General features: G+C 36.1%; 1 protein-coding gene across 2 annotated transcripts in view; it reads right to left on the bottom strand.

The window, feature by feature from the left end:
- The window catches only part of CEP350 (centrosomal protein 350), a 153,387-nt gene that overhangs the window by 111,529 nt on the left and 19,389 nt on the right, over positions 1-22,469 (bottom strand). For both annotated transcript variants that reach the window (XM_017888813.1, XM_017888814.1), the window contains exons 2-5: positions 9,675-9,760; positions 8,641-8,684; positions 5,325-5,439; positions 3,752-3,911 (exon numbers count right to left, since the gene is read on the bottom strand). In XM_017888813.1, coding sequence (XP_017744302.1) covers positions 3,752-3,911; positions 5,325-5,439; positions 8,641-8,684; positions 9,675-9,747 — 392 coding nt within the window. In that variant the 5' untranslated portion in view covers positions 9,748-9,760. The remainder of the gene's footprint in view (positions 1-3,751; positions 3,912-5,324; positions 5,440-8,640; positions 8,685-9,674; positions 9,761-22,469) is intronic.

Genomic DNA, 22,469 nt, shown 5'->3' with positions numbered 1-22,469 from the left:
CCGCCTGCCTCGGCCTTCCAAAGTGCTGGAATTACAGGTGTGAGGCACTGTGCCTGGCTGAGCCTTATTTTAGGAAAGCAGTTCATGAAAAGGGAGGCTAATGAAGACAAATGTTTCAGCAGTGAGAAGAGCACATGAATCATGAAAAAGATAGTCAAGAAAATTATAAAACCAGACATAACAACAGGCTGGACCTGAATGTCTGAAACAGCAGCCACTAGCCACGTGTGGCTATTGAGCACATGATATGTGGCTAATCGAAATTGACAGCTGCTATAATGTAAGTTACATACTGGGTTCTAAAAATTTAGGAATGTAAAATATCTTTTTTGTGTGTGACTACTAAAAATGTTGAATGTGTGGCTCACATTAATGGTTCTATTGTATAGCAATGATCTGATCTAGGGCATTTCAGGTAAAAGCATAAAACCCTAAATACTACAAAGATTCTTAAAGCCACGATAACATAACATAGTAACTGTTTCTACTGAGATCATATGAGCATGAGCATTTTTCTAAGAAAACAGTCTACAGCTGGCCGGGCGCGGTGGCTCACGCCTGTAATCCCAGCACTTTGGGAGGCCAAGGCGGGTGGATCACGAGATCAGGAGATTGAGACCATTCTGACTAACACAGTGAAACCCTGTCTCTACTAAAAATGCAAAAAAATTAGTAGGGCGTGGTGGCAGGCGACTGTAGTCCCAGCTACTCGGGAGGCTGAGGCAGGAGAATGGCGTGAACCTGGGAGGCGGAGCTTGCAGTGAGCCGAGATCACGCCACTGCACTCCAGCCTGGGCAACAAAGCAAGACTTGGTCAAAGTGAGACTCGGTCTCAAAAAAAAAAAAAAAAAAAAAAAAGAAAAAACAGTCTACAGCTTTTGTCAGATTCTCACTGGGGTCCATAACCCAAAAAACTTTAGACCCTGTTCTGAGTGGTTGATTTTGAAAAAGATGGGGATCGCCAGGTGTGGTAGCTCACATCTGTAATCCAAGCACTTGTAGAGGCCAAGGTGGGCAGATTGCTTGAGCCCAGGAGTATGAGACCGGCCTGGGCAACACAGCAAAAACCTGTCTCTACAAAAAACACGAAAATTAGCTGGGAGTGGTGGTGCTTGTCTGTAGTCCCAGCTACTCCAGAGACTGAGGTGGGAGGATGGCTTGAGCCCAGGAGAACAAGGCTGTAGTGAGCTGTGACTGGGCCACCAGACTCCAGCCTGGGCAACAGAGTGAGACACTGCCTTAAAAAAAAAAAAAACAGAAAGAGATGGGGCTGTGAAATCAGTCCTAGAGACCGAGGCTAAATGTGATTATTTTCACTATATTAACAAGACTGCAACAACTGACAGTTAAAATAATTTAGTTCTAAAATTAGCACATGCAAAAAATAAAAACATAAAATGGTAGGTTACATATTATGTCCCACTCTCAAAAGAGGATGGAAAATTAACACCCCCCAACAAAAAGTAATTTCATACAATCTTTCATTCACTCACTCATTAAATATTTACTGAATACATATAAGGATGTTCAGTATACAATTCCTTCAACTTTTCTGTAAATTTGAAATTTTTCCTGGTAATAGGTTAGGAAAAAGTATTTAAATATTTAGTACATGCTAGGCATTAAGCTAATGCCATGAGAGTAAGATTTACACCCTTAGATAGACTAATGGGCAGATATGGAACCAAAACATAATGCCACCTGAAAATGCTTTAATAGAGGAAGCTACACAGTACTTTGGGAGCAGAGAGGGATGATGAACTAGGTTGGGAAAATGGGAGTGGGGTAGAAACAGATCTGGCCATTTTTCCCAAAGAAAGTAATGAGTTTTAAGTGAGGAATGAAATCCACCAGGTGGAGGGTATTCCATTCACAGCTATCCTCTGGGTATTTTTTCTTTTCTTAAAAGATACATAATTTACAGGCCAGCCGCAGTGGCTCACGTCTGTAATCCAAGCACTTTGGGAGGCCGAGGCAGGTGGATCACTTGAGCACATGAGTTCAAGAAAACCCTGGGCAATATGGTGAAACCCCATCTCTATCAAAATACAAAAAAAAAAAAAATTAGTCGGGCATGGTAGCTCATGCCTGTAAGTCTCAGCTACTTAGGAAGCTGAGGTGGGAGAATCGCCCGAGTCTAGAAGGCGGAGGTTGCAGTGAGCCATGATTGTGCCACTGCACTCCAGCCTGGGCAACAGAACAAGACCTTGTCTCAAAAACAAAAAACCATAATTTACATACTTCTAAAGGTAAAGTAGTATTATTTGCAGGAAGAACAATGAACATAAATATGAAGTGAGCAACTCAGTCTCAATTCTGATAATGATTGTATCTCTAGGCAAGTAGCTTAATATCTGTGTGTTTAGAGATTCTGAACTTTGATTATTCTTCTTCAAACTTTTCCCTTCTCCTTTTTTTTAAAACTCTGAACTTTACCCAGATTATACCCCTGACCTTCTTTCTATATTTTTTCCAGCCCTTCTAGTGCTTCAATACTAGTGATAACTCCCAGATTTATATTCTCAGCCCTGACCATCCCACATACATTCTTACCCAAATTTTTAAATGCCTACTTAATATTTCCACCTAGATAATTCAAAATTGCATCAAATGCAACATAATAAAAATTGAGGCCGGGCGCGGTGGCTCAAGCCTGTAATCCCAGCACTTTGGGAGGCCGAGATGGGCGGATCACGAGGTCAGGAGATCGAGACCATCCTGGCTAACCCGGTGAAACCCCGTCTCTACTAAAAAATACAAAAAAACTAGCCGGGCGAGGTGGTGGGCGCCTGTAGTCCCAGCTACTCGGGAGGCTGAGGCAGGAGAATGGCGTAAACCCAGGAGGCGGAGCTTGCAGTGAGCTGAGAACCAGCCACTGCACTCCAGCCTGGGCGGCAGAGCAAGACTCCGTCTCAGAAAAACAAAAAAAAAAAATTGAACTGACAATCCACCTCCATCTCCCAAGGTATGTCAAATTTAAGAGTACAAACATATACCTAGAACTACGAAGTATCATCATGAAACTTCTTGATTTGTGTTTAAAACACACAAAAAAGCTTACAAATGAAACAAAAAAAAAGGCCCAGTGTTTATTACTTATTAATATTTGCAATACTAAGAATATGAATGTACTGAAATCATTAGTAAAGTGTCTCTCAAATACAAAATTCTGTAAGTTTATCAGTTGAATATCTTAAGCTATGTTAACAAAAATGCAAAGCATTTTATATCATCTATACTATCAAAATTCTTACATCAATCTTGAACATCTAAGTTGCTGAAAGCCATTGGCAACAAAACAATAAATCAACTCACATTCTCAATAAGATAGGAATTTTATGTGACTAATTAATGCTCCCCCCCCAAAAAAGAAAAAAGTAAGCAATATAAAGGTCACTATATAAAATAAATGATCTGAGTTATTAAGAAGAAACAAAAAAGCCACACTTCCAGAGATAGAATAATTTGTTTCTAGGAAACATATTTATTACAATAAAGGTGGCCTGAGGCAACTATTACTATTTCTTTCCCCTCAAATATTGATCTGTAGAAGAGGCTACTGCAGTCAGTATTTCACGTTCGCACTATCTTTTGTAGCCATCTTTTGTGGAGAATGAAAAAGGTAGTAATACTAGAGTATTACACTATTTCACAACCAGAGTGCTGTAAAAAACTCAGAAAACAAAGTATACTCTTACTGTAAATATTACAGGCTAAACCTATTTGATACCTTTTTTTTTTCAATACTAACCTATAAGAAACCAAAGGTTCACGAAATTCCACACGATTATTTTTCTTCACATTACTCTCCAAGGTGGTAGCTCTGAGAGGACTACGAGATTTCTCTTTTCGTGATTTAGAGGATTTGGAGATTGGAGCATTAACCCAAGAATCATCCAGGTATCTACCATCTGAAGGAAAAGGAAATCTGTGAGAACATATGATATAAAATACAACTGCCTCTGAATTTGGCTGGTATCTTAAAAAAAAATTAGGTATCTATTATTTCTAATAGTTGGATATTATATAAGTTATCTCTAGTATCTCTAGTTGGATATTATAAGTAGATGAAAAACATTCAGGTTAAATTGTTAAAGTAACTCCATTGATAGAGAAATTATATTCTGAGCAAACAATGCAAAATAAAATTCTACGTATAAAATTTATTTTTGTCATGGCTCTCACTTAAAAGAGAAGTATCAGATACAACCTAACAAACTGCCAGGTTAAAAAAAAAAACCTATCTATCTATCGATCTATAAATATTTATATATATAAATATATTACAGTTTAGGTAGAAAGTACTGACCTGGAGGTTTTCACCCACCAATTAAAAAACCACAGAATGGCCCAGCATGATGGCTCACGCCTGTAATCCCTGCACTTTGGGAGGCCAAGGCAGCCTCCAAGACCAGCCTGACCAACATGGTGAAACCCCATCTCTTCTAAAAATACAAAAATTAGCCAGGCCTGGTGGCAAAGCTACTCAGGAGGCTGAGGCAGGAGAATCACTTGAACCTGGGATGCAGAGAATGCAGTGAGTAGAAATCACACCACTGCACTTTAGCCTGGGCAACACAGTGAGACTCTGTTTCAAAAAAAAAAAGAAAAAAAAAGGAAAGAACCCACAAGATCAAAATACAAAAGGTAACCCAAGAAAATATTTGCATTGTATCATTTTATAATAGTCACCATTATGAAAGAGATTCCATTTATGATTTTAAATCCCAACAAAAATATACATTTTATTAAGTCAACTAAATTTCATTTCCAAAGCACTATGTATCTGTGAATTTAAAAAACAAATCAGACATACATAACCTCAAAATGAAACTCTGATCGCTAAAAACAAATGAAAACTCATTGTCAAGGGTGATGTAATAGTGCTAAAGTCCCTGATCAAAAGATGGTGAAAACACCATCTACAGTCGCTGAACATGAGGCTGTTTCATAGCTACCCAATATCAAAAGAAAAAGATTAAATGCCAGTGTCTCTGACAAAAAAGCAAGCAACACGAGACTATAAGAAGAAATTAAACTGAAACAAAACTACTACATCAACAACTTATATTTAAGGAAGAGTGTGGTAGCTACGCCTATAATCCCAGCACTTTAAGGAGTCCAAGATGGGAGGATTACTTAAGGCCAGGAGTTCAAGACAAGCCGGGGCAGCACAGAGAGACTTCGTCTCTACAAAAGATAAAAAAAGATTAGCCAGGTGTGGTGGCTAGATCCACATGCTACACCCCTGTAGATAGAGCTGTCTGTTTTTTCAAAATTTACATTTAATATATGTATATATTTGGAAGTAACTTCATACATACCTTTTCTACTTATTTTTCGGGTAGCACTTGTAGAAGACTTCTTGGTATCCATGACAGAATCACACACAGCTGTACTTGTAGGGGCTACTTCTAATTTATTTTCAATGTGTCTCAGCTAAAGTTTAAATACCATCACAAGACATAAGTTAATTCCGTAAATAATCCACCATCAATTTACATGGTTATTTAAAAGCATATTGCCCGATACCTTTTTCCAAAGTAGAAAAAAAAACTCATGAATGCTTTCTTAAAATATTTGTTTTTCATCATTTTTTACTTTAGCTATAATAACATCTGGCATAATGCTCCCCGAATTTAGACAAGAAAAATCAGTAAGATTCTGAAGAACATCAAAGAGTTTCCACTTGATATGTTGACCTATTTTTTAAATTGTTTAGTAAAAAAAAAGTAGTAAATTATCTGATTTTTTTCTTTTTTTTGAGACGGTCTTGGTCCATCATGCAGGCTGAAGTGCAGTGACACGATCTCAGGTCACTGCAACCTCCACCTCACAGGTTCAAGAGATTCTCCTTCAGCCTCCCTAGTGGCTGGGATTACAGGCGTGCGCCACCACACCGGGCCCATTTTTGTATTTTTCGTAGAGATGGGGTTTCCCCATGTTGGCCAGGCTGTTCTCAAACTCCTGACCTCAGGTGATCCACACACCTCGGCCTCCCAAAGTGCTGGGATTATAGGCATCAGCCACCATGTTCAGCCAATTATCTGACTTTATATGTGACATACCATTATGCAATATATCCTGTGCATTTTACATGCAAAAATGAGTAAAGAATTATTTACCTGGACCAAAATTTAGGACTATAGGTACTCAAACAGCCACTGTGTTTTACAGTTTTATGTCTATAAGTTTCACAATAAAGAGAAAATATAACTCTGCAATATAAGTCAACTTTTGGTTATAACCACCAATGTTCTCAATGACTGAAAAGCATTTTTTCCTAAATAGTAAAGTATTACATGCTTACAAGAAAAAACTAGGAAAACAGAAACAATATAAAAAATAAAATTAAAATCATCAAAATTCCATCACATATAGACACTTTATATAAAATTTTGATATATCTTCCTTCAGGTTTTTTTTTTTTTTTTTTTTTTTTGAGACAGGGTCTCACTCTGTCACCCAGGCTGGAGTGCAGTCACATGATCTCAGCTCACTGCAACCTCGGCATCTTGGGCTCAAGCGATCCTCCCACCTCAGCCTCCCAAGTAGCTGGGACTACAGATGTACACCACTAATTAGCCCAGTTAATTTTGTATTTTTTGTACAGACGGGGTTTAAAATTCAGAATCTGAACTTTAATAAGCTCCCAAATGTCCAGGTTGATCTCGAACTCCTGAGCTCAAGTGATCCACCTGCCTCAGCCTCCCAAAAGTGCTGCGATTACAGGCATGAGCGACTGCACCCAGCCTTCCTTCAGATTTTTGCATCCCAATGCATTTTAAAAATTGGAATGATTTTTGATATATTAATAATTTTACATTAGATTGCCTCCCCTACTTATATTCCTTTATCATCCTTAAATGTTCTTCAGAAACACCCAATAGTTTTGAAAAACAACTATTAACAGTTTAACTCTAAATTAGTTTAGCACTAAGTTAAACTGGTGGATAAAAACTATTTCTATACTATACAAAATATAATGCTCAGGTAGAAGAGAGAGAATATATATTGCTACATTCATAGGGCCAAAATACGACTCTGCATTGGGACCAAATCTAGGTTATATCACCTTTTCCAGATTTATTTTCAAACCAGTTCTAAAGATTAGAGGATAGAAAATATCACTGAAATACTTAGTAAAGAAGTAGGTGATTCAAAATCAGGTGGTATAGAAAACAAAAAAGGGTATATTAGGAAAGTAATATGCCCAGGGAGCAAATTAAAAAGAAAAGAGTTTCCCTTTGAATGAACTATTTGCATCACCTGCCAAACTTGGATTCCTAAACTCTAGACAAGATTGGCCAGAACACAAATGGGAACAGGTTGCCCACAGTCATTCTTCTTCAGTAGTAAGAGAAAAAAACAACCTGTTATTGCCACAAAAAAGAAGTAACTCTTTCAACACTGTTACTCAACATAGTACAGGAAGTCCTAGCTAGAGCAATCAGACAACAGAAAGAAATAAAGGGCATCCAAATTGGAAAGGAAGAATAACTCACAGTCCATTCAAGAAGTTGGTTTCCTTCATTTCCTCCCTAACAATGAGCCTTCTACATAGACAAAGCCCCTACCTTCATCCTCTGTTTTAAATTTTCTTTCTTTCTTTTTTTTTTGAGACAGGATCTCATTCTGTTGCCCAGGCTGGAATGCAGTGGTATGATCACAGCTCACTGCAGCCTTGAGCTCCTGGGCTCAGGTAATCACCCCACCTCAGCCTCCCGAGTGGCTGGGACCACAGGCGCATGCCACCACACCCAGCTAATTTTTGTACTGTTGTAGAAATGGGGTTTTGCCATGTTTTACAGGCTGGTCTTGAACTCCTGGACTCAAAATGATCATCCCACCTTGGCCTCCCAAAGTGCTGGGATTACAGGGTGCGCCACTGCATTCAGCTTAAATTCTCTTTTCCACCTACCAAATGAACAAATTTATTAAAGGTGAATAAACAGTACAAATTATTATTATTATTGAGACAGGGTCTTGCTCTGTCATTCAGGCTGAAGCGCAGTGGCACAATCAAGGGTCTCTGCAACCTCAAAGCCTCAACCTCCCTGGGCTTAAGCAATCCTCCTGCCTCAGCCTCCTGAGTAGCAGGGATTACAGGTGCACACCACCAAGCCTGGCTAATTTTTGTCTTTTTTTGGTAGAGACAGGGCTTTGCCATGTTACCCAGGCTAATCTCAAACTCCTGGGCTCAAGCTATCTACCCACCTCGACCTCCCAAATTGCTAGGATTACAGGTGTAAGCCACCACAACCAGTCAATTTTAATACTTTATATGCCATGGTGCTTGTGCTCCTAATTCCTAAAGTAGTATCCTGTTTATTACTTTACCATTTAATAGTTGTCATTTATGTTCATTTTATAATATATAGTGTGTGTGTGTGCATATATATATATATATAGAGAGAGAGAGAGAGAGAGAGAGACTAAGAGAGAGAGAGAGAGGGGATCTCTTGAGCCCAGGAGTTCAAGACCAGCCTGAGCAACACAGTGAGAACCCGTCTGTATAACAAAAAATAAAAATAAAAGTAAATTTTAAAGAACAGTATGGAAAAAATTTTAATCTATTCAATCATAACAGGAAATTGATTTTAATCTAGAAATAAATAAATGGACGCTAAAACTACTTACAGCAGCCTTGGTTTGAGAAAGTGCATCCCACGATGTGGTAATATCTGCTGGGAAAAAAAAGGCATTTACTATATCAATCAACCAGAATCTCTGAATTAGACCTCAGAATCTGAATATTAATAAGCTCCCAAATGCACTCAAAAGTCTGAAAACTACCTTATTAGGCAGAACAATTCCTCAGCAAATGCTTTATTATATTGAGTCAAAATGGGTTTTTATCTATAAGATTATTAAGCCAACATTCCCAACATATGGTTTAAAGGTAAATAGACACTGCTACCATTGGATTGGCATTTCCACTCACACCTATATCAGACAGCTCCAAAAATAAGCAGCATCCTCAGTTTACCCCAATGAGCTGAACAAATATGAAATTTTATATTGTACTGTATTTTATAATACAACATGAGAAAGATTAGAAAGCTACTCCAGATTTTGATCTATCAGTAAAAACATAGTTAAGATCCATTCAGTCTTTCAGAGAACAACCCTTCAAATAGTTTAAGGTCATGTATTTTCCATAAGTCATCCTTCTTCAGGATAAGTATTTCCACTTCCTCCAAATACTCTTCATATGACTTGATTTCCAGATCTTTCACAAACCCAATAATCTTCCTCCAGATGTACTCTAGTTTGTCAATTTTCCTCAAAAAATATCATGCCTTAAAATTACCTCTAATGCATTATTTTAAAAAGAATTCAGTGAGACTCTTACTATTATTATCTGTAACCCTATAAGTCTGTAACTATATTGGGGCTATACCATTTATTGAAGTTAGGCCAGAATTTCTGAAAAATTTTACATATACTGGTTCATTTTAAAAAAGGATTCCTGTTTTACAAAACAGTTTACCATAGGATGCTTTTAACATGAAGCACCATGTATATTTAAAATATAAGAGAATTTTAAAATTATTTATCCACTTTCTATAAATCAAAGCATAGGTATAATTATCATTTATTTATTAGACCAAAATGTAATACACATGACCTAAATGAGGTATTAAGTTCCCCTTAAAAAAACAAAATCATACCTTGAACAGTATCCTTGCTTTGAGAGTTCCTTGGATTTTGTAAAGGCACCTCTTTTGATTTGCTGCTCCTCATCCTGCCAATTTACCTGCAATCACATCAGTATTCACTGAACATCAATCTTATATTATTTTCCTCAGAAAATAACTCATTACAAATTATATTGACTACTTCACACCCATTAGGATGTAAATAGGACAGGCTACTATCAAAAACACACAAAATAGTAACTGCTGGCAAAGATTTGCAGAACTAGAACCCGTGTGTGCTGTTGGTGGTAATGTATAATGGTACAGTCACTATGGAAAACAGTGTGGCAGTTCCTCAAAAAAGTAAAATTAGAATTACCATAAGATCCAGCAATTCCACTTCTAGATATATGATACGGTTTGGTTCTGTGTCCCCACCCAAATCTCACCCTGAATTGTAATCTCCATAATCCCCAAGTGTCATGGGCAGAACCAGGTAGAAGTAATCGGATCGGGGGGCAGTTTCCCCTATGCTATTCTCATGATAGTGAGTCTCATGAGATCTAATGTCTTCATAAGTGTCTGGCATTTCTTCTGCTTGCACTCATTCTCTCTCCTGCCAACCTGTGAAGAGGTACCTTCTGCCATGATTGTAAGTTTCCTGAGGCCTCCCCAGCCATGTGGAGCTGTGAACCAATTAAACATCTTTTCTTTATAAATTACCCAGTCTCGGGTAATTTATAGCAGTGTGAGAATGGACGAATATAGTACACAACCAAAAAACTTGTGGAGGCTCGAACTATTTGTACAACCATGTTCAAAGCAGCATTATTCATAGTAGCTAACATGGAAGTAGCCCAACTATCTATCAACAAATGAATGAATAAGTAAAATGACAATTATATATATATATATATATATAAATATATATATATATATATATATATATAATAGAATATTATTGAGGCCTTAAAGGAAGGAAATCTGATTATATATACAACATGAAAGAATCTGAGACATTATTACTAAGTGAAATAAGCCAATCACAAAGAGACCCAAATACTGTATGATTCCACTTACATGAGACAGTAAGAACAGTCAAAATCATCAGAGTCACATGAAAGTTATCATCGTAAATGGCGTTGGTCTGCCAGAGAGCCGACTGGGAGGAGAAGTGCATGAAATGGTTGCCTTCTTGTTATTGGTTCGCGCAGTTGCTTATATCCTATTGAATTAAATAATATGTATATTGTCGTCGCGAAGATGGAATGGTGGTGAATATAGGTACTGGTATACAACCAATAATACATATAGAATGTACTTAAACTACCTTAACTCGAACTGATCCACATCTATTACGAATATTTACCAGTTCTGGTGTGTAAGTTACATTCATATTGTTGTACAGCCATTCACACAGAACACATCCATTACTCGCATTACTTCTTTTCTGTATTTATATGCAGGAATAACTGAAATTATACTCACATGTTTAAATGCCAGTTATATACTTATCCGCGCAATCAAAAAATTCTAGTATTACCACGAGACAACATTAAATTAAAATCACAATTCATAATGGAAGATCATGATCTGGCTATGGTTAGAGATCTTAGTGAATAAGTCATACTATATTTTCCTATGAATATAGAGAACTAGTCTCTTTATAAAAATCATGTAACAACACAGAAAGTTTGAAAAGTAGAAGAAAACCTCATTACTCCTAAATCCTAATATTAATCATTAATAAATAATTTCATACTACATTCACTGTAACTTCAATTTTAAACTACTATTTACTAAACTGGCTGGGACAGTCTGTGGTGTTTTAAAACATATCAAAAACTTGTTTCATACTCGTTCTTCAAATTGTGGAAATTAATTATTCTCCCATTGAATGTGGTGGACTTAAAGACTTATTTTAAACTAATATCACACGTGATGAAAGTGGAACAATATGTGGACTTCCAAGACTAAGGCTAAAACACATTCTCTTCTCTCTTTATACCTCAAGGATCAGGGTGTCATGTCTTAAGAACAGTCAAGCATCCTATTAGATGTCCATGTGGCAAAGAACTGAATGCCGCCCTGCCTTCAGGCTATGTGGGTGAGCTATCCGCTTGCAAGTAGATCCTCCAGCCCAAGTCAAATCTTCATAGGGACTACAGCTCTACTTGACATCCGACTGCAACCTCTGAACGGACACTAGCCAAAATCACCCAGATAAGCTGCCTGAATGCTTACATACAGAAAGGTGTGAGATCGCAAATGTTGTGGTTTTTAAACCGCTTAAATTGGGGTGGGGTTATGAACACAACAAGAGCTTAATCCAATACCAATATTTTATGCCCCATTTTCTCTACTACAAATAACACTGAATGAACATATTATGTATCTATGAATTTCTGCTTTATTGGATTAATTTATCTAGAACAGTATCTGGCAAAGTGTGCTAAAACTGAACGAAAGAATGTGAAGAACATTGCTGCTCTGAAAACACCATGTCACTGAAATACAATGAGGGTTTCTTCCAAGAAGGGCCTACCCATTTCATAAATATTCTAATATCATCCATTCTTTCTATTTGCTGATTTAACAGTTGAAAAAAATGTATGCTTTAATTTGAATTTGGTAGATGCTAGCAGGATAAAACGTTCTGCTCTATAATCTTACCTTAGTGCATTTCATTTGTGAATTGTCTTTTCATATCCTTGCCCACTTACCTACCAGGGATCTTAATGCTCTTCTTATCAAGTTGATGGGGGGAGAGTGGGGGGGGCTGTTATTTGCCACTTACAAATATATTAAACCTGGTCATATTTGATAAACATTATTTTTCTCCACTTATTGTATGCAGAGGCAGTACAGTATGTTGAATATTAAAAACACCAATTTAAATTAAGAAAAAGAAGGGCTCACCTCTTAGGTCAAAATATGTAAAAACTAAAAGGTATGGTTAATTTTTAAGGGAAGTTAATTTAATCTGATATCAGAGTATATAACCGATTTATTAAGTCGCGAGAAAACACCAAAAAATGTCTAAAAATAGCGCGTTGAGGAACACAGTGGCTCACGCCTGTAATCCCAGCCATTTTGGATAAGAGTGCTGAGAGAAGTGTTGGAATCTACCCGAGAGATCAGAAGAAGCATCAAACACGCCTGGTCCATACATGGCGTAAACCAGTTCTCTACTAAAATATACGAACAAATAGTCTGAGGCCCCAGGCCGTATAACAGGTGGCTGGCACATCTTAAGCCCAGCTTTTAACTCGGGTTAGTGTCTGAGGTAGGAGAATCGTTGATCAAAACCCACCGAGAGGCACAGGTTACAGTTGAGCTGAGATCACACCACTACACTCCAGCCTGGGCAAGAGACAGGATCTTCCATGCCTGTCCAAAATATAAACACCAAAACAAAAGTTCTAAAAATAAATTTTTCTAATAGAATTATAGTGAAAGCTCTAAGGAAGGGACTGCGGTAGGTCTGAAGCCTCTGTAATCTTCAAGCTACTTGGCTTAAGACCGACGACGGAAACGCCGTGATCACGAGGTCAGAGAGATCGAGACATCCTGGCATTAAAACAACGGTGAAACCTGTCTTTACTAAAAAATAACAAAAATAACTAGAGTCCGGTGACGGATTATATCTGCTTATCCAATAACATATAATCTCTTATATGGCGGGGCGCTGGTAGTCCAGGTATCGGGAACGTGCGATGGCAGAAACCCATCCATGAGAATGGCATTGTTAAAACCCGTGTGACGGACGCGAAGCTTTGCAGACATGAGCTGAGATCCAGTGCTATATGCCACTCCACGTCCTAGAGTCCTGACAAGCACGCCACTCCGTCTCCAAAAAAAAAAAAAAAAAAAAAAAAAAAAATATGGCTCTAAGAAAAGTAAACAAGTTTTCTGAAAATAGAGGAGCATAGTAGAAAAACAACATTTTATCAACCATAAAACTTTAATCTGCCAACACAGTTTAACAAATTAACTCATTTTGGCTTGGCGCAGTGGCTCACGCCTGTAATCCCAGCGAGGCCGCAGCAGGCGGATCATGAGGTCAAGAGATCAAGACCATCCTGGCCAACATAGTGAAACTCCATCTCTACTAAAAACACAAAAATTAGCCAGGCATGGTGGCAGGTGCCTGTAATCCCAGCTACTCAGGAAGCTGAGGCAGGAGAACTGCTTGAACCAGGGAGTCAGAGGTTGCAGTGAGCTGAGATTGCACAACAGCATTCCAGCCTTGCAATAGAGTCAGACTCTGTCTCAAAAAAACAAACAAAAAATTAACTCATTTTCCTTTTCATGAAAATATTTTTAATCTAGCCAACTGAAAAATTAAGCAAACATCAGTTATATTACTAGAATATCTGTCAATGATTAGACAAAAAATTTCTTTGGGCAGACATCTTTTTGCTTTAAAACTAAAATAAGTGCTGAAATATACAGTGATTATCAATTTTCCAATGGAAAGGATAAATAGATTAAATAATCAAAAACTACATGTGTCCACAATCTCTATGTCTTCTTAGCTAACACTAAGGCTGAGACAGTATAAATGAGTAAACAAGAGAAAATTTATCTGCTTCAAAATAAATACCCTATTAATGGGCAATCATCTTTAATATAAATGACTAAATATTAGAAGTATGACATTTATGTAAAAGTTCATACTATAATGATAGAAGATCTCCCACTAATAATGAGACTGAATTACATCTACATGCAAAAAGATAGCTGAATATCACAAACATGTTGTGAAGAATGCCAGAAACAAGAGTAAAAACCATATAGTTCCATTAAATAAAGTATAAAATGAGCAAAAGGAATCTGCAGTGCTAGAAGTGAGGACAGTCATCACCCTTGAAGTGGCTAGAGAAGTGGCTGAAATTGGAGCAAGGAAGTGCTGCTAATCTTCATGGATATGGGTGCTGATTTCAAGCGTATGTTCAGTTTAAGAGACTTTATCAACTTGCACATTTATGTGCTTTTTCAATGCATATTATACTTCAAAGGATTTTCAGATAACATGAATTATGTCCTGTTTTAGGTTTATAATTCTAGTTTTTGAGGCTTTTCTTAAGAGATAAGTGTCACTCTGTCACCCAGGCTGGAGTGCAGTAGTGCAATCAGGGCTCACAGCAGCCTCAACCTCCTGGGCTCAGGTGTTCCTTCCACCTCGGCCTCCCAAGTAGCTGAAGCTACAGGTGCACACCACCATGCCCGGCTAATTTTTTTAAAATTTTTATAGAGATGAAGTCTCACTATGTTGCCCAGGTTGGCCTCAAACTCCTGGGTTCAAGTGATTGTCCCACCTCAGCCTCCCAAAATGCTGGGATCATGGGTGTCAGCCACCACACGCAGCCTATAATTATAGTTTTAAATCAGTTTTATGATATCTATTCTCATGAAGCACCTCAATTTCCCAATAACCTACCTTTTACATCTTTGGTTATCCCATGCCCTGTAAGTGAATATTTTAAATATAATGTATTTAAGTTGGTCTGTTCTTTATATAAGAATACATTTTTTAAATCACCATTTTTGTAGAAATTGAAAATAGAATTAGTGAAAAAAGTGTAATAAAAAACTTAATAAGATAATCTATCAAAAGGTTTACTATCTTTAAAGTATAAATCTCAATTTGCATAAGGCCTTTTTCCCAACCACTTTTAAGTGTTTACCAAGTCAAATAGATTATTCAAGATCACTTCCTGGGGAATAATGAAAGCACCTTCCCAGTTAAATGTTTTAGAGATATCATGACAATAACCTTATTCAACAGTCATATGGAAAACTTGGATTTATTTATTTGTTGGACATTTATGTATTATCTTTTGTCTATTTAATTTGCCAAGAATTAAGAGATGGACAAAAATTCACCGGAACTACTGAATTTTTGTCCATTTCATATTTCTAAAATACTTAACTCCTAAATAACTTGATAGTACTATTTGGTATATAAAAGTTCATGGTTATGCTGTCAATGGATTTTATATTTCATCAATAAAAAATAACTCTGTTTATCCCTAGAGAAATGTGTTTTAGTATTTAATTCTACTTTGCATGCTATTAATAAAAAGCAAACATTGCTTTACTGCATCTGCCCTGTCCTTTTAATTCTAAGTTTTCTGGATCACTTTCTTTTAAACATATATTGTATATAGAAAAAAGATTTTTTTAACCCAATGTAATAATATTTGTCTTTTAAGACTAAGAATGAGGAAAGTAAATTTGCATATCAACAGCTTGTACTAACAATGTTTTTTGAGTACCTACTTTGTGCAAAGCATTGTGTGTTACTAAAAAAAACTAAAAAGAAATGGTCCTTACAGATGAAAAAATAAGAGACAGAGAAAGAGAGAGAAAAACGGTTCTGACCTCTACAATCTCACAATGTAGTACAAGTATTCTTAATCTAGTAATCCATGAATGAGCTTTTCCTCTAAGATCTGAAACAAGACAAGGATAACCACTTTCACCACTTTTGTTCAACATAGTTCTGGAAAACTCAGCCACAGTAATTAGGCAAGAGAAAGAAACAAAGGGCATCCAAATTGCAAAGGAGGAAGTCAAATAGTCCCTGTTTTCAGACAATATAATCATACATATAGGAAATCCCAAAGACTCCAGCAAAAAAAACTATTAGAACTAACAAATGAATTCAGTAAATTTGTAGGATACAAAATCAACATACAAAAATCAGTAGTGATTCTATACATAAATAATGAACTACCTTACAAAAAAATCAAGAAAGCAATCCTATCCACAGTAACTACAAAAAAAAAAAAAAAAAAAATCTGGCTAGGAATAAGTTTAACCAAGGAGGTAAAAAATCTCTACAAAGGAAACTGTAAAACACTGATGAAAAAAGTTAAAGAAGACAGACAAAAAAGAAAAACATCTTGTGTTCATGAACTAGAAAAATTAATATTGTTAAAACGATCATACAACCCAAAGTGATCTACAGGTTCAATACAATCCCTATCAAAATACCAATGGCATCCTTCACAGAAATAGAAAAAACAATCCTGAAATTCATATGGAACCACAAAAGACACCAAATTCCCAAAGCAATCCAAAGCAAAAAAAAATAAACCTGGAAGCATCACACTACCAGATTTCAAAATATGCTACAAAGCTACAGTAACCAAAACAGCATGGTACTGCCATAAAATCAGACATATAGACCAATGGAACAGAATAGAGAACATCCATGTATTTATAGCCAACTAATTTTTTACAATGGTGCCAAGAACATTCATTGGGGAAAGGATAGTCTCTTCAATAAACAGTGCTTGGAAAACAATATCCATATGCAGAAGAATGAAAACAGACTCCCATCTCTCACCCTACACAAAAATCAACTTGAAATGGATTAAAGACTTAAATATAAGACCCCCAAAACTACAAAATAATTAGAAGAAAACATAAGGGAAACAAACAGTTCAGAGCACTGGTCTGGTAAAAGATTTTATGAATAAGACCCCCAAAAGCACAAGAAACAAAAGCAAAAATTAACAAATCGCATTATATCAATCTAAAAAGCTTCTGCACAGCAAAGGAAACAATCAACAGAATGAAAAAACAACCTACAAAATGGGAGAAAATATCTGCAAACTACTCATCTGTCAGGGAATTGATATCTAGAACATACAGAACTCATACAAGTTAAGAGCAAAAGAAAAAACACCCTAAATAATCTAATCAAAAATGGGCAAATACAAATGGTCAAGAAACATGTTTTAAAAGCTCAACATCACTAAACATCACGGAAACGCAAATCAATACCACAATATCATCTCACTCCAGTTAGAATGGCTATTACCAAAAAGACAAAAAACAACAAATGCTAGTGAGGATATACAGAAAAAGGAACTCTTATATACTATTGGTGGGAAGGTAAACTAGTATATCCACTATGGAAAACAGTATGGAGATTCCTCATAAAACTACAAATAGAACTGTCATATGATCCAGCAATCCCACTACTGCATATTTATCCAAGGGAAAGAAAATCAGTATACTGAAGAGCTATCTGCACTTCCATGTTTATAGCAGCATTATTCACAATAACCAAGAAATGGAAACAACCAAGTGTCCGACAACAGATGAACAGATGAAGAAAATATGGAACTACATCCTGTCTATAAGAGACTCACTTTAGATCTAATGACAAAAATAGACTGAAGTTAGCAGGATGAAAAAAGAAACTGTATGTAAACAGTAACCAAATGAGAACATGGGAGGTCACAATTATATTAGGCAAAATACACTTTAAGTCAAAACCATTCACATTTCCATAAAAAAGAAAAGAAAAAATATATATACACAATGGAATACCATTCAGCCTTAAAAAGAAAAAAATTCTGTCATTTACAACAACATGGATGAGCCTGGAGGATGAATACGTTAAGTCAATAAGCCAGGAACAGAAAGTTAAACACAGCATGTTCTCACTCCTCTGCAGAAGCTCACAGAAGAGCTCTTCTCATAGAAGAGTAGAACACAGGTTAGTAGGGACTAGGAGAGGAGTTAAGGGCGCTTAGGAGAGATTTGTTAAAGGATACAAAATTATAGCTAGATAGAAGGAGTAAGTTCTAGTGTTCTACAGCACTGTAGGATGGCCATAATGATAACATATTGTGTATTTTCAAGTAGACAGAAGACAAGATACTGAACGTCCCCAACACAAACAAGTGATAAATATTGAGATGATGGATATGCTAATCACCCTGATCTGATCACTATACATTGTATCAAAACATCACAATTGCCCCATGAATATGTACAACAATTGTGTCAATTTAAATTTTTTTTAATTTAAAAGATAAAGTTAAGCATTCTGTTATATAGTAATAAGCTTGTCACAACATTCTACTTCCATAATGGAAGACAGCCAAAGTTCTCTGTATAGTCATGCCCATGCAATGATGTTTTGGTCAACACAAACCACATATATGACAGTGGTCCCTTAAAACTATATTGGAACTGAAAAATTTCTATCGCCTAGTATTTACTATACCATATTTTTATTGTTATTATAGAGTGTGCTCCTGCTATTTACTAAAAAATAAAATACATATTTTACAAATATTTTATTTTAAAAAATATTTTAAAGCATAAAAGTAAAACACAAAATAAACAAAATTTAAATTGAACAAAAGCTTACAGAATAAGGATATAAACTATTGCTGTACAGCTGTATATTTGTTTTAGCAAAGAATTATTACAAAAGAGTCAAAAAGTTTTAAAAAAAGTTTATGAAGTAAAAAAAGTTACAGTAAACTAAGGTTATAACTGAAGAAAGATTTTTTAATCAACTTAGTGTAGCCTAAGTGCACAGTGTTTATAAAGTCTACAGTAGTGTACAGTAATGTTCTAAGCCTTCAATAGCCTGTTGGACTGCTTTATTTTCTGAGGCTTACTGTCTGCCAAGGTCTAAATTTAAATAATCTTCAATTATCAGAAAACAGCTTTCTTCTTCACATCAAGTGACATAAGAAATAATATAATAAAACACCCATGTACCTACCTCTCAGTTTAAGAAATAAACTATTACCAATTTGGCTGGAGTCCTCTGTGTATCTCTACTCATACTCATCTCTCTCCCCTCATCCAGAAAGAATAACCTCTAGGCTGAACTCAGCATTTATCATGTTTACCTTCCTTCAACTCTAACATTTTTCAAAAGTCAAAAAGGCCAACTTCCCACTAGGCACAAAACAACTGATCACAAATTATGCCTTCAAAATGTTCCCATAAAGCTTTGTTAAATGAAACTGTGTAAATACTAAAGATATCAATCACTGTGTTTAGCCTACCAATAGTTCTTTTCTCTAAGGAATTACCCCTACCCACTACTGTGATCCACAAAGATCTGCCCCTCACTCGAGCTCTAGCTGATTGAATAAGAACTAAGGAAGTGACTCAAAAGCATCCTATCCAGTCCCCGGAAAAAGAGACTGCAGAGTTTTGGAACTGAAAGGATAAGCAACTGACCCATGAGCTATAAGGAGTCAAGCTGAAAAATACAATGAAAACAAAGAGGAAAATCAAAGACAAACAAATTTTAAAACAGTGGCCCCAAAGGAAAGGAAAAAGAGGTCTTGTTCTTGACAATTTTCCAGTTCCCGTAATACTAGTACCTCATTTTCTGCTCTTGCATTCTTGGATGCCTCTCTCAAATGTCCCTTTATCTGAGTTTCCTCACGGGGGAAAAAAAAAGATAAAAACCTACAGAAAAAGAGGATCCAACAAAATAATTCATCCTTTCAAACCTACTAAATCATGTACTTAGAGGGGAAGAAAGCTATTAATGAAAAAATATATTTTGAATTTCATTCCTGTATTTCATTTTCTTATATCTTATATTCATATATTTCTTAACACATTTTTTGTAGCATACTGGAAATGAATCTCAAATATACTACACAAAATGTGTTAAGAAATGTACTGTTTCAAAGAGAGAGAATACAGAAAATACCCCAAAATGAATGACAGTTCCTCTCAGAGATATGTGCAGGGTTTTCTCTGGTCATCAGAAAATGTTTTTTAAGCCCACTGATAAAACGTTGCCTTTATCTTTCACTTTGTTATGAGCAGTTCTTCAACTAAAAGTCCATATTTTTTAAACCAAAATTGGAGCATAGTCTAAAAGCTGTATTTTTTTCTGATTTACAGGTTTATTCTTACTAAAGTCTTAGAAAAGCCTAAACATTAAAAAAGAATTGTATCTGTCTAGAAAACCTAGGAAATACGCCTACATTCTAGTAATACAATTTTCCGGTCAACAGGCATTACAACACTAAGTTATTAATATTTGGGATCTTAAACTTTCACCTTAAAACTCTCACTACTTTTGGGATTTGTAAAACATATTTCTCCTGTTTCCCTTGCCTCTTGATTGTTTTATCTCTTACCTCTCAACTCCTGATGGGTTCTCTACTTCTGTCTAATTCATCAATGGTAACATTTCCAAGGCTTTTTCCTAGGCCTCTTCTTCTCTACCTCCTTCTCCCCAGGCAACCTCACATACTTTCATGGCTTTAACTATTTCCTAAATGTTGTATTTCTTCCTCAGATCTATTTCTGAGCTCTAGATGCAAGTTTTCAGTCTATTTGATGTCTATCTCCAAGTACCATTGGCACCTCAAATTTTTCATGTTCAAAACCAAATAAATTCATTATCATCTATCTTCAAAATTTTCTTCTTGTACTCTTAATAAATTGGATTAACATGCATCCAGCTCATCTTTGACATTCCTGTCTCTCCCACATTCCATCATATACTTAGTTACCATATCATTTATACCTTTAAGTTGTTTCTCTATTATGATATGTAAAATATGCCTCATACATAAAGCTGTTTGTAAAAAAAAAAAAATTTAAGATGTTTCTCTAATTTTCTTTCTTCCCCTTGCCTCTGTTCAAAGCATCATCTTTAGCTTAAATTATGGTAAAAGCTTCCTAAATTATCCTGCTCCTAAATCCATTCTCCATACTGCAATCTAAGTTATCATTCTAAAACAGAACCTAGCAATTCTGATTTTATAACTCTTCAATGACTATCATTTATGGGACAGAGCTCCAAACTCCTTAGCATGATGGACACTTGGAGACCTTCACAACATTAATTTACAGTCTCACCTTTTTATTTTTTTTTTAAGCAAAACTGTGTAACTACTTTCCTGTCGAATAGGTATATCTACAGTACATTCTTTGAATATCCAGAACATTTCATTATCTCCACACTGTCTTTTCCTAAATTTTCTCTGGCAAGAATGCCCTTCAAAGCCAAACTCTGATGTCATCTCCTATAAATCTTTTCCAAACTGGCTCTTAATAAAATTAGTACTTCAATTAGTACTTCTCTGTTTCCTATAGTACTCTTTTCATTTTTTCCTTTTCTTTTTTTTTTCTTTTTTAGAGACAGGGTCTTGCTGTGTCACCCAGGCTGGAGTACAGTGGTGCAATCATGGTTCACTGTAGCCTGAAACTCTTGGGCTCAAGCGATCCACTTGCCTCAGCCTCCTGTGTTGCTAGAACTACAGGCATGTGCCACCATGTACAACTAATTTACCTTATTTTTTTTACAGACAGGTCTCTTTTGTTGCCCAGGCTGTTCTTCAAATCCTGGCCTCAAGCAATCCTCCAGCCTTGGCCTCCCAATGCACTGGGAATACAGGCATGAGCTACCATGGCTGGCATCTGCTCATTTTTCATAGTTCTTATCATTATATACATATACACACATACATACATTATACATAATTCATTCATTCAATGAACATTCATTGAGCACTTAAGGCTCATAATCAAGTAAAGGAGATACACACATAAACAAATAGTATACAATATAATGAGTGCTATAATAGAGCTACAAATAGTATATATGTATCAGTCTCCCCACAAGGTTGTGTGGTCCTTAAGGACTGTATCTTCTTAACTCATCTAGAGATCAACAGAACCTTCAATGAACAAATGAACAAACGACAGCATTAGAAGCTGTTATGAGCTCCATTTAAACAGAAAAAAATAAAGGAGAATCAAAGGCAGGGCTGCCAGTGGAAGGATGAGGTATGATGGGTCAACAGTAGTGTTAAGAAACATGATCTCAGAAGCAGAAGAAGCAGTTAAAGGGCCAGGCTGCAAAACCACTCATAAGAAAGAAAGAGGAACAATTAACATATTTATCCTATGGCAGTAAATGAGGGGGGAAAAAAGAAACTGAAAAAATAGAAAATGAAAAGAAATTAAAAATGAGGAAATGAAATTCACATACTATTTTGCAAGTAGCCTGTAAGAATATATAGCAAAACA

This window comes from Rhinopithecus bieti, unplaced genomic scaffold (assembly GCF_001698545.2).
Source record: "Rhinopithecus bieti isolate Rb0 unplaced genomic scaffold, ASM169854v2 scaffold_15676, whole genome shotgun sequence".
In the NCBI taxonomy this organism is placed as follows: domain Eukaryota; kingdom Metazoa; phylum Chordata; class Mammalia; order Primates; family Cercopithecidae; genus Rhinopithecus; species Rhinopithecus bieti.
This window is presented reverse-complemented; position numbering and strand designations above follow the sequence as displayed.